The sequence below is a fragment of the Echinops telfairi genome, unplaced genomic scaffold, assembly GCF_000313985.2.
Source record: "Echinops telfairi isolate 266 unplaced genomic scaffold, ASM31398v2 ScPeMD7_3533;HRSCAF=4204_0, whole genome shotgun sequence".
NCBI lineage: Eukaryota > Metazoa > Chordata > Mammalia > Afrosoricida > Tenrecidae > Echinops > Echinops telfairi.
This window is the reverse complement of record NW_022107431.1, coordinates 65,473,584-65,484,816: the sequence shown is the minus strand read 5'-3', so window position 1 is coordinate 65,484,816 and position 11,233 is coordinate 65,473,584. Positions and strand designations below refer to the sequence as shown.

General features: G+C 43.1%; 1 protein-coding gene across 1 annotated transcript; it reads left to right on the top strand.

The window, feature by feature from the left end:
- The first annotated feature begins 421 nt into the window (after nucleotides 1–421).
- On the top strand, nucleotides 422–9,107 carry LOC101662474 (CCN family member 2). The gene is made up of 6 exons (XM_013006799.3): nucleotides 422–563; nucleotides 6,109–6,209; nucleotides 6,340–6,559; nucleotides 6,771–7,022; nucleotides 7,137–7,348; nucleotides 7,723–9,107. Exons 1-6 carry the CDS (start codon nucleotides 422–424, stop codon nucleotides 8,017–8,019), a joined length of 1,224 nt encoding a protein of 407 aa, XP_012862253.2. The 3' UTR covers nucleotides 8,020–9,107.
- Nucleotides 9,108–11,233: the final 2,126 nt, after the last annotated feature.

Here is an 11,233-nt window from a genome sequence, read left to right as displayed (position 1 = left end):
AACCCTATAACACATAGCCTAGCTGAACTTGCATTTGTTGTCTCCATTTTAATATGCATATTTTCTCTTCGCCATCAATTTGGAACAAACTATGGTGTTCTGAGACCATAGGGGACCATGTGAGCACCTTATGATTCTTTGATAGTAAAAATAAACTTGATTCAAGATATATCATGACATTTAACAATAGAAAAGTGTGGTAATGTGAAGAAAGAGATATGGAGAAAGAAAATTTTTTAAAGTTTCAATTGTCTGAAAATCTAAACCTAATTAATTCTCATTATGCCTTAGAATTTTTATGTTCACTTTACAAATGGAAATTTGGGGCTATAACTTTCTCAGAATTTGTGAATGACAGTTCCAGGAACCCAACCCGGGTCATCCAACTGTAACCCAGTCCATCAATGTATCCACTTCATCAATGAGTCTCCACCCTGCTGCTCATGATGCAGTTGGTGGTGGCTCACAGACACTTGGGAAGATTCAAAAGGTCCCCCAGTGTTCTCCCACCTCCCTCTCCCTGCAAGCCCCTGATCTCACCACCAAGCCCACATCCATCCCAGGTAAGGCATGACTTTGACATCCCTACTGTTCCCTGTGTACCACACCTTTCTAACCAATTAGTGGCAGATGTAATTGGGGGGTTAGGTCTTGAAAGATTTCACTGTGGCATCCCACATATTTTGGACTTTTAAAAGCATCCACAAAGGAAGAAAGTGTTGGGGCCAAGTTGCCTTTAATACACATGTGGTTATTAACATAACTTGGAATGTTCCTTCTTTAAATAGGAACTCTTGGGCCTCTTCTGTTTGTGGAATGCTTGGAAAGAACATTAAATAACAATGACGAAAAATGTTCCCTGAGGTTCCTGAGCACCATTTGCACGGGTTGATATGAAACTACACTGTCACCATGTGGACAATCTAACAAAGTAATTGTGCACAGATGATGTGGTCTATGTTGAAGTTAAAGTGGCTAATTATTTTGCTTTCTTTTTTTACAGGTTTATTAGTACATAATCCACGTCTCATAAAATTCAAAATTCAATCACATTTTAAGAATTGTGCAATTTTAAAACACCCCCTCATTGATTAATTTGCTCTTAAAATGAGTTGTGTAATCACAATCAGTTCTAATGCTCCCTCCCCACTCCCGAATATATTGTTTGCTCCCCACATCCTCTCATCCTCCCTATATCCCACCCCTGTAAACTCTTATGTCAGTTATTATCTCTTTGCATCATCCACTCCTTTTGTGCTTCACAAACTGGAAAACTCAACAGAAACCATAAAAACAAAAACATAATAAAATGGCAGGATAAAATAATAATGATACAAAGATAAAAACAGAAATAATGAATAAGAAAGAAAAGACCACCCTGAGTATTTAAAAAGCCAGCGAAGAAATTTTTGTCATGGGACAGCAAGAAATTCTTATACCTAGAACAAATTAAGGTTGGGTAAAGAGGGGGGTCAACTGACCAAGTATCAAGGTCTATCTAGCATAATCTAGATTACAATGATCTCTCTCTGACATTAAAGCTAATCGAGACCCTTGTCTATAGCTAGAAGGGATTTGCCAGGGCTTAATCTGACTAGATACTCTACAGATGGGTTTCAGGTTCTTCCACAGTCTTCTACAAATTGGGTGTTTGCAATTTAAACTCTGATATTTTTCCCTTCATCATATTCAAATTTTGTTATTGTTATCTTCAATATGGGGATTGGTACCAGGGGGAAATTTTCTGGATCAACTCTTCCAAGTGCAGATTTCTGCCCAACAGATACAAACCTGCCATGTCACTGTGAGGGGGTCATTGAGGTACTAAATATATGGTGATTCTGGGTCTCTTTCCATTGGATATCCACCAAGACAGGGGTTCACCCCAAGGTCTAATGATTGTCATTTCCACAATTCTAGGCCAGCCACCCTCTGCTTCCTCTATCATCTGAGTACCCCAGACTGTAGGGCAAGGGTACAGGCAACATCAAAGCAGGGCTTAGTTCATTCAACCAGGCCTCTATTTAAGACCTTCTAGTGTAGTCCCTAGGTTATGCCATGCTGCCTACAAAGTCACAGTCCAAGGTCACCATGGTACTTAGTCCATGGAGCAATTTACTGAGTGTTGGGTAGAAACATATTCATAGTTTCCACCCAAGAACAAAAAATCCGGTCCCTCGTTCCCCTAGGTTTCCTACAATCATTGTTTGGCATCCCATCCCAATGTGAGGTTACTTCTCCCCAATCACCCACCATACTCACCAACAGAGCTCTCAGTTTCTACTCCAAAATGCAGATATTCCCCTTCCTTGGTCTTAGCTTGATATTCCAGCAAGGTTCTCCTTCTGTTCAGGAGGCAGGTAGGGGATAATACACATTGATTTGTCCCCGCCTTGTCTCCATCTTATAACCTCAAGGGGGTGGTTTTCTCCCGTTTCCCCCTCTTAAAGGAGTTTTCCCAGACAATGTGAGGACACCTCCATCAAGGTGGTTCTTGTGAAGTGCACAAAAGGGAGGTGATGTATCATTCATGGAACATAGGTGGAGTGGATGTGTTGTTCTTGGCTATTTCTCAGCAGAAGAAATGAAAACTCCAAAGAAAAAGTGGCATCTGTTTAAGCATGTTAGTTTCAAAGACTGCCTTGCATTAAAAACAAAAACACTTATCTTAAACATATATAACAACAACAAAATCAATGACTGGAATAGATTCATTCAATGGTGAACACCACAATCAAACGATATGAGATGACAATGACCTTGGAATCCTTCCATGTGCATAAAATAACGGGAGTTATTAGAAAGGCAAATCAACAGTGTAGATCCTCAGTGAATGCACAGTTTAATTAATCAAGTCTTTGTTGAAGCTAACTAACATTATTAAGAAATGGAGGTTTTCTTAGCCATAGTTGCTATCTGCACACAGTAGAGAAGGACAAAATCAATTATTTCCTTTACTTTGTCTTTCCTTCCTCCATTAAGTTGCATGTTCCTTGGGTAAATAAGTAGGCATAATGGGGCACACCATTCTTGTTATTTAAACAAATATTTACTTCGAGGCAAATCAAGTACAATCTACCTTTGTGGGATAAAATTCATAGTATAATAAAAATTACTCATTCCTCAAAGTCCACAGTACAGCCTTTTTAAAAATACCTCCAATTAAGCCCCAACGTTTTGCTATATACCCCTGTTCCTACCCATCCCCACAACCGGAGCTTCCACCAAATCAATACATTCTGTCTCTGTTATTTAGTACTGCTATAACAGAGACCTTCACAAGCACAAATGTGTTTCCTAACAGTTTAGGAGATTAAAAACCAATATTATTTCAGGGGGAGGTCTTCTCTGTCTGTCAGCTCTAGAGGAAGGTCCCCGTCTCCTTGAGCTTCTGCTTTAAGGAAACCTTCATGTGGCCTGGCATCACTCTTTCCCCATCTCCAATTTTCTCACATACATGTCTGATCTCTATTGTGGCTCAAAAAAAGATTAACTCAAAATACACCCTACACTCACCCTGTCTTACTAACATAGCAAAGACAACCTATTCCTAAATGGGATTATAGCCACAAATGTAGAAGCTCGACTTACAATACATATTTTTGGATGGGGTGGGAAGTGGGAAGAGGAACACCAACCAATTCATAACACTCTACCCTTTGGATTAAAATATGTGACCTTGCTACATGTAAAACACATTCAGCCCCTCACATCATCCCTGAAGTGTTAAAGCCTTCTAGGCTTCAAAGTATTGGATCTTTAGAGTTGCCATTAAGGTGTACCAAGGGGACAAGGTTGCTACTTAAAAGGGAGAGGACCAGGCTGTCATGCTCAAGGAGCAGAAGGATAGGACCTGCCTATTTAGAGCCACCTAAAGCTGAAGGAGCAGGGATGGCATTCCAGAGTGCCTGGAAGGTGGAACAAGCTGAGATTAGAGAGGACGCAACCAAGCATCCAGATAGACTATCGCCCCAGACTCAGAAACAGAGAGCTCCACGTGCTTCTTCCAACAGTTTCAGTCTCTCCAATGCGCTCCAGGGATGCTCCTGGTCTTGGAGGACAACAGCTCCTTTGATCGGTTGATCCTTTGATCTGAATTCCAAGAGGCAGAAGAAAACCCTTTTGCTCTCAGTCTCTGTCACCTTCAGGTTTTATGCTGTGGCAGTTGGTTAGATCCATTAGTCAGTGGGTTAATCTCTTTAACAAAAGATTTTTGTAGCCATGCCATTGATGAATATTCTAGCATACATATCTGCAGTTTACATCATAGAATTTTCCAAATCTTGAAATTTTCATTTTTCACAGTTCATTTGTTAGTCCATCTCATTCATCTCTCATTGTAAGTGACAGGGATAAATCATGTGATCCTTGTCTATCTTACTTCAAAATATCATTAGCCAGACATCCCAATTCATCATTTAGAAGTTCTACTTCCCACCAAATATTTGAACATAATTCATATAAACTATTTGGTACTGCATAACAAAAAATCAGCTTACTTCCATTGTCCAATCCCGTGGTCGTCATTTTCTTTGATTTTTATACTTCTCCTAAGAGTCTCTTCAAAGCAATCTGGGTTTTCACAATTAGGCCCTTAAACTCTTCCAGCTTCTATGCATTACCCAATTCTAAAATGATATCCTCATTACATAACTCTGTTAAAGTAGCACTGCACTCCCAGGAACAATTTCTGGTTTAGTTGTCTAGAGTTTGAGAGGTTTTTTTCAGAACACTTCTATCACAGAAATACCACAGGTGAGAGGCATTAACCAATAGAATTCGATTGTCTCATAGGTTAGAGAATAGAAGTCAGAATTCAGGGTGCTGGCTGGCTCTAGGGAAAGATTTCTTTGTTGGCTCTGGGGAAGGGCCTCACTTCTTCGTGCTGCCTGGGTGATTTTCTTGTGATTTGGCTTCTCTTTTCCTGTGTCTCTGCTTCTTCCTCTAGCTTGTTTCATCTCATATACAGTCCAGAAAATACTGATTCAAGATATGCCCTACCCTAAAAACCACCTATTGCTAAAGGGGGCTATAACCACAGGAATGGACATTAGTATTTACAACATATATTAGAGGTGAAACACACAATTCAATTCGTAGCACACTAAAAGTCTTTTAATTGCTCCAATTAACAATAGACCCATTTTTCTGGAACCATTGATGGCCACTTATTCCCTCTTTCTCCCCATACCTCCAACAATAAAACTACTACATATTTTTAAAGATATAACAAAACAAGGATCCTGGAATTCTCCCCAGGAAGCTGCATCTAGCGTCATGCCCTTGGGTTTGTTCTCTTTCTTATTTGGCAATGGGCAGCCAAACCTATGTCTCAAATGACAACGGGCCAAATATGGAATTTCAAATTGTGCAGGTAGACATCTCAGAGACTTCAGATGATTGAGATTAACGAACTCCTTTTCTGCCCTCTGGCGAGTTTCAAGCCCATAGAACTTTCTAAAACGAAAATTACTGCGGAAAAAATAAAAAGGAAGTTCTTTGGATTGTTTTAGCAAACGCTGCTATTACAGCCGCCTGAGCTACCTACCTCCTAAAGAGGGTTTCTGTTAGTGAGGAGAACCGGCACAGCCATTAGAAGCAGAAGTGGGTCATATAAAATAATAATAATTGCCAGCTTCTCTTGAAAAGATATAAATCAGGAGTGGTGTGAAAGCCACGGGGAAAAAAGTCCTATTTGGTACTGGCAATACTAGGCTTCTCCCCCCGCCCCCCCCTCCGTAGGGGGGAGTGTGCCAGCTTTTTCAGACTGGAGGAATGTGGAGTGTCAAGGGGTCAGGATCAATCCGGTGTGAGTTGATGAGGCAGGAAGGTGCGGAGGAATGCAAGGAATGTCCCTGTTTGTGTAGGACTCCATTCAGCTCATTGGCGAGCGGGCGCAGCGCTGAGCTATAAAAGGCCGGGCCGCCGGCCCCAGCCTCACACAACAACTCTTCCCACTGAGAGGAGGCAGCCAGTGCAACTCCAACCCCAGGCGACCCACCTACCGCCTCCAGCCCGACGCCAGCCGCCCGGCCACCGCCGACAGCCCAGCGCATCCCGGCGCCGAGCTCCAGCGGAAGCCGCCGCAGCCCGCCTGACCGCCCCGAGCGCCTGTCCCGCCGCCGCCCCGCGCCCTGACCGCGTCTGCTGCCGGCATGGGCTCCGTTCTCCTCGCCTCCGCGCTCCTGCTGCTCGCCCTCTGCAGCTGGGTAAGCACGCCACGCCCGCCGCCGCCGCGGCCTCGGCTGCTGGGGGGACTCTGAGCCAGGCGGGGAGGGGACGGGCCCGCGTCTCTGTCAGCCGCGCGCCCCGCTGACCGCCCGCCGCCTCTCCCCGCAGGCCACCGGGCAAGACTGCCTCGAGCAGTGCCACTGTGCCGCCGTGCAAGAGCCCAGCTGCCCGGTGGGCGTGAGCGTAGTGCAGGACGGCTGCAACTGCTGCCGCGTGTGCGCCAAGCAACTAGGCGAGTTGTGCACAAAACGGGACCGCTGCGACCCGCACAAAGACCTCTACTGTGACTTTGGCTCCGAGAAGAACCGTGAGGTCGGAGTGTGCACAGGTAGGACTTGAAGCCCCAACCCCCGCGCTACTTGGTGTCCAGCCGCCTCCTTGCCCGTGTTCCCGCCCCTCACTCCCCGAAACTCCAAACTGAAAATCAAATTTCCAATTACACTAGCTGTCCATAGTCCATCCACATCCCGGACGCGCTTATACTTCCAGCTCCAGGGACCAATTTGACATAACCCCTGCATCTCCTTCCTCTCCTTCAGCTAAAGAAGGGGCCTCCTGCTACTTTGAAGGGAAGGTGTACCAGAGTGGAGAGACCTTTGTGGTTGGCTGCAAATCAAGGTGCCATTGCATGAACGGGGGACTGGGCTGCGTGCCCCTGTGCTCCCCAACAGTTCGTCTTCCAGGCCCTGACTGCCCTTTCCCGCAGTTGGTCAAAGTGCCAGGGAAATGCTGCGAGGAGTGGATTTGCAATGAGCCCAAGGGTCGCACAGCAGTTGGCTCGGCCCTTGCAGGTGAGTTGAGTCGTGATTCCCCTGTGAGATGTACTCCTGTAAGAAATAGTGAACCCAGGGGCCCAGTCCCACCTTTGGACTTCTTACTTAGGTTTTGTGTGCTTTGCCCCATAGCTTACCGACTTGAAGACACGTTTGGCCCAGACCCAACTATGATGCGCGGCAACTGCCTGGTCCAGACCACAGAGTGGAGCGCCTGTTCCAAGACTTGTGGGATGGGCATCTCCACCCGGGTTACCAATGACAACGCCATCTGCAGGTTGGAAAAGCAGAACCGCCTTTGCATGGTCAGGCCTTGTGAAGCTGCCCTGGAACAGAACATCAAGGTATATTACTGTACTGCTTCTATTTGCTAATTTTCCTGAAATGAGAGTGGATAGGACCACCAGCCTTGTTATTAGAGAGGCCCATTGTTTCCCCAAATTATCTAACCACTGAGATGTTTTAAGGGAATGGGATATTGTGTAATAGAAACAGCTTCCTGATACAGAATCCTCTACAGCATTAGTAAATTTGAGACATCCTAAGATAGGCTAGGTCTATTTTAAGATCACTTGCAAGTAAGACGCAAACTTCCTCCGCTCAAAATATAAGCAAAAGTCAAAGTTAAGACTGTGGTTAGTAACAGAGTTCAAACAGGCCAGTCCTTTTGTAAAGTCATAGATTTTTTTTCCCCCTCATCTCCCTTTTTTTTTCTTAGAAGGGCAAAAGGTGCATCCGTACCACCAAAATTGTGAAGACTACCAAGTTTGAGCTTTCTGGCTGCACCAGTATGAAAACCTACCAGGTCAAGTTCTGCGGAGTCTGCACCGATGGCCGGTGTTGCACACCTCACAGAACCACCACCCTGCCCGTGGAGTTCAAGTGTTCTGATGGGGAGGTCATGAAGAAGAACATGATGTTCATCAAGACCTGCGCCTGCCATTACAACTGCCCTGGAGACAATGATATCTTTGAGTCACCGTATTACAGGAAGATGCATGGAGACATGGCTTAAAGCCAGAGCGTGAGAGATTATCTCATTAGACTGTAACTTGAACTGATTCACATCTCATTGTGTGTGTGTGTGTATGTGTGTGTAAACATGATTTCAGTTAGCACAACTTATTTAAATCTATTTTTCTAACTGGGAAAATGAATTCCCACCTGAATCAAAACATTGTGCTCTGTGGCATTCACACAAATAATCTATCAACTCCAGACACTGGTTTGAAGAAAGTAAAACTTGACAGTGGCACCTCATTAGCACACAACATCATGGTGTTTATAGGGTGGGGTTTAGGGACTAGTAGGAGGGCACCAGGAGAAATGAGTAGCATCGGAAAGGTTGTCATCCTAAGGTGGTAAGAGGCTTGCCATTTTGGAAATGGAGAAGGAACATTTGAGCAAGCTCAGTGACCTGTCTGTAACGCCAGCGGTCATAACGATGTGTGTTCTCTGGCCATCAAGAGGCTGAGTCACGTGGTTCTGGAAGGCAGGCAGCACAGCAGACTTGGCTTTGACATTCTGATTTCAGTGGCAGTGTTCAGGAATCAGAATCCTGTCTGTTAGACTGGACAGCTTGCGGCAAGTTAGCTTGCCTGTAACAAGCCAGACTTTAAAATTTTTCTATTGTAGATATTGTGTATAAATTAACTTGTACAGCTATCTAAGTTAATGTAAAGTGTTTGATTTTCTTGTCCATGCCTCGGAATTTCAAATGATTACCCTCCTTTTCTGACTACCGTAGGAAGGACATAAAGTTTGTCCAACACTTCAAAGCTTGAAATGGATACTCACATGGAAACTTTGTTCAGTTGAGAGACAGTTCCTCCAGATAGGTTGTTTACTAACGGCGAGGCGGTAGTTTCCACGGAAGTCTGATTTTTTATTGGAAATGGGCTAGCCTCAATTTTAATGAACAGGAGATCTTTATTCAAAAAGAAGAAGGATGGTTTTATGGATGATCAGTTTTTCCACTGGGAAATAATTGTTTCTACTTTGACTGTGACTGTTTTCTGGACAGTTTCTTTGTTGAGAGTGTGACCAAAAATTACATGTTTTCACCTTTCTAGTTGAAAATAAAGTATATATTTTTTCTACAAAGCACTTGTTATTCATTTATTCTTCTAAGCCAGTGGTTCTCAACCTTCCTAATGCCGCGACCCTTTAATACAGTTCCTCATGTTGTGGTGACTCCCAACCATAAAATTATTTTCATTGCTACTTCATCACTATAATTTTGCTACAGTTTTGAATCAGGCGACCCCTGTGAAAGTGTCGTTCGACCCCCAAACGGGTCGTGACCCACAGATTGAGAACTGTTGCTCTGAATATTTCTGAGTCTTCTTGAGTATAAGTAGTAAGGTTTTGTATGGTAAAACAATTTACCAAAACTTTTCTTTTAAAAAGTGTCTATCAGATATGTACTAAAAACTGGTCATTTCAAAGGAATTTTTTTACATAACCATATTTAACACTGAAGCAATGGTCAAGGGTTTGCAAACACTGTTATTGAACACAGTCATGTAGTGTTTATGTTCACAGTGCTTTATAAATAGTTGAAAGCAGGGGTTCTCAACTTTCCTAATGCCATGACCCTTCAATACAGCTCCTCATGTTGTAGTGACCCCCCAACCATAAACTTATTTTCTTTGCTACCTCATAACTATAATTTTGCTTCTGTTATGAATCAGGAGACCCCTGTGAAAGGGTCGCTCAACCCCCAAAGGGGTTGCAACCCACAAGTTGAGATTCACTGATTTAAAGTCAATACTCTTATTATTTCAGGCTCCACTAACCGTTATTTGATCTCACATAGCCCTGTACTCAGAGCCCGAGTGGTATAATGGGTTATGCATAGGGCTGCTAACTGCAAAGCCAGCAGTTCAAACCTACCATCCCATGGGGCAAAAAAAACGAGACTTTGTGCTCCATAAAAGATTTACATCTTTGGAAACCCACAAGAGTAGTTCTACTCTGTCTTATAGGCTCACTATAAGTCAGAATCAATTCAGTAGAGTGAGTTTAGAGTAAGGTTTTAGGCTTTGTTTGTATTTAGTACAACTCTGGGCACTATAGGCATTTTATTTCCATCACAAAGGTAGTCTGTGCCCCTTGATGCCTTTGCATGTTCTGTAATCTTTGCTGCTAAGTATTAGAAATGTAAAATGAAATAGGCATTGAAATGTCACCATCAAATCAGTTTTATTTTGTACAATTCTTTTTTCAGTTTTCAAGATAGCCAAACACAATTTGATGATGACATCAGTAGAAAAAAGAGATAAGCAAATCTTTCATTCAGTAGCGTTAGTAGAAATTTGTCTGAAATTAAAATCAGCATTTCCATTGTCCTAATTCTGTTCCTTTATCCAGAACTCAAGATTAACACATTTTACCAAGCGGTTTCTGATTGATAACATGAAAAATTTCAAGAGATCTAGTGTACAAATAAGTTTGGAACTAACCAGATTCCTACTGAAAAGTGAGCTAAAACGGCAAACCAAAGAAATACCTCAAGGGCAAGTGGAATTTTAGTTTTTTCCAGAACTTTAGTGGGGGGAAAAATAGTCATGGAAAAACTAAGCTGTCACAGCATAATTAGCAATGTTGTAGTGCCAGTGTCATCCCAAGAGACAAAAATACACTTGAAAATAAAGCCTATTCTACAAACAGTACCACAGACCACAAACCAAGGAAAACTTCCCATGCTCAAAAGTGAAAACTACCTGTGGTCAAAACAGACTTTAGCGAAGCACCCATAAACATATATAGCAACACTGCCAGTAACAGCAATCCACTCTTACAAATAAACATATGTACACACACACACACACTACCTTGCTCAGCTCACCTTTCATTTTTGACAATGGATTCCTAGCTGGAAAGATAAGGCCACTATAAGTGAATCTGGCTGTCCTAAAAGGATTTGAAAAATTCTAGGAAGACAGTAGTGGTGAAAACATAGATTTTGAATTCTATATATAATTTCATTAAAAGGGAGCATACGGGATCATCCGTCCTGGATTCCCTGTTTTTCCAGTTCCTATCTGTACCAGTGAACATCCTCTGATCTAGCCAGATTTGTAACGTAGGATTGGGATCATGATAATTGGGGGAGAGGAAGGGAGAGTGGCGATACTGGGAGGTGGAGGGAAGGTGGAGTGGAAAGGGGGAACCAATTACAGGGATCTACATGTGACCTCCTCCCTGGGGGACGGACAACAGAAAAG

Coding starts and splice junctions, on each gene's coding strand:
- LOC101662474 (XM_013006799.3), top strand. CDS start 422: ATGAGTCTCCACCCTGCTGCTCATGATGCAGTTGGTGGTGGCTCACAG. Junction 6,560..6,770: donor TGAGGTCGGAGTGTGCACAG/GTAGGACTTGAA, acceptor CCTCTCCTTCAG/CTAAAGAAGGGGCCTCCTGC. Junction 7,023..7,136: donor AGTTGGCTCGGCCCTTGCAG/GTGAGTTGAGTC, acceptor TTTGCCCCATAG/CTTACCGACTTGAAGACACG.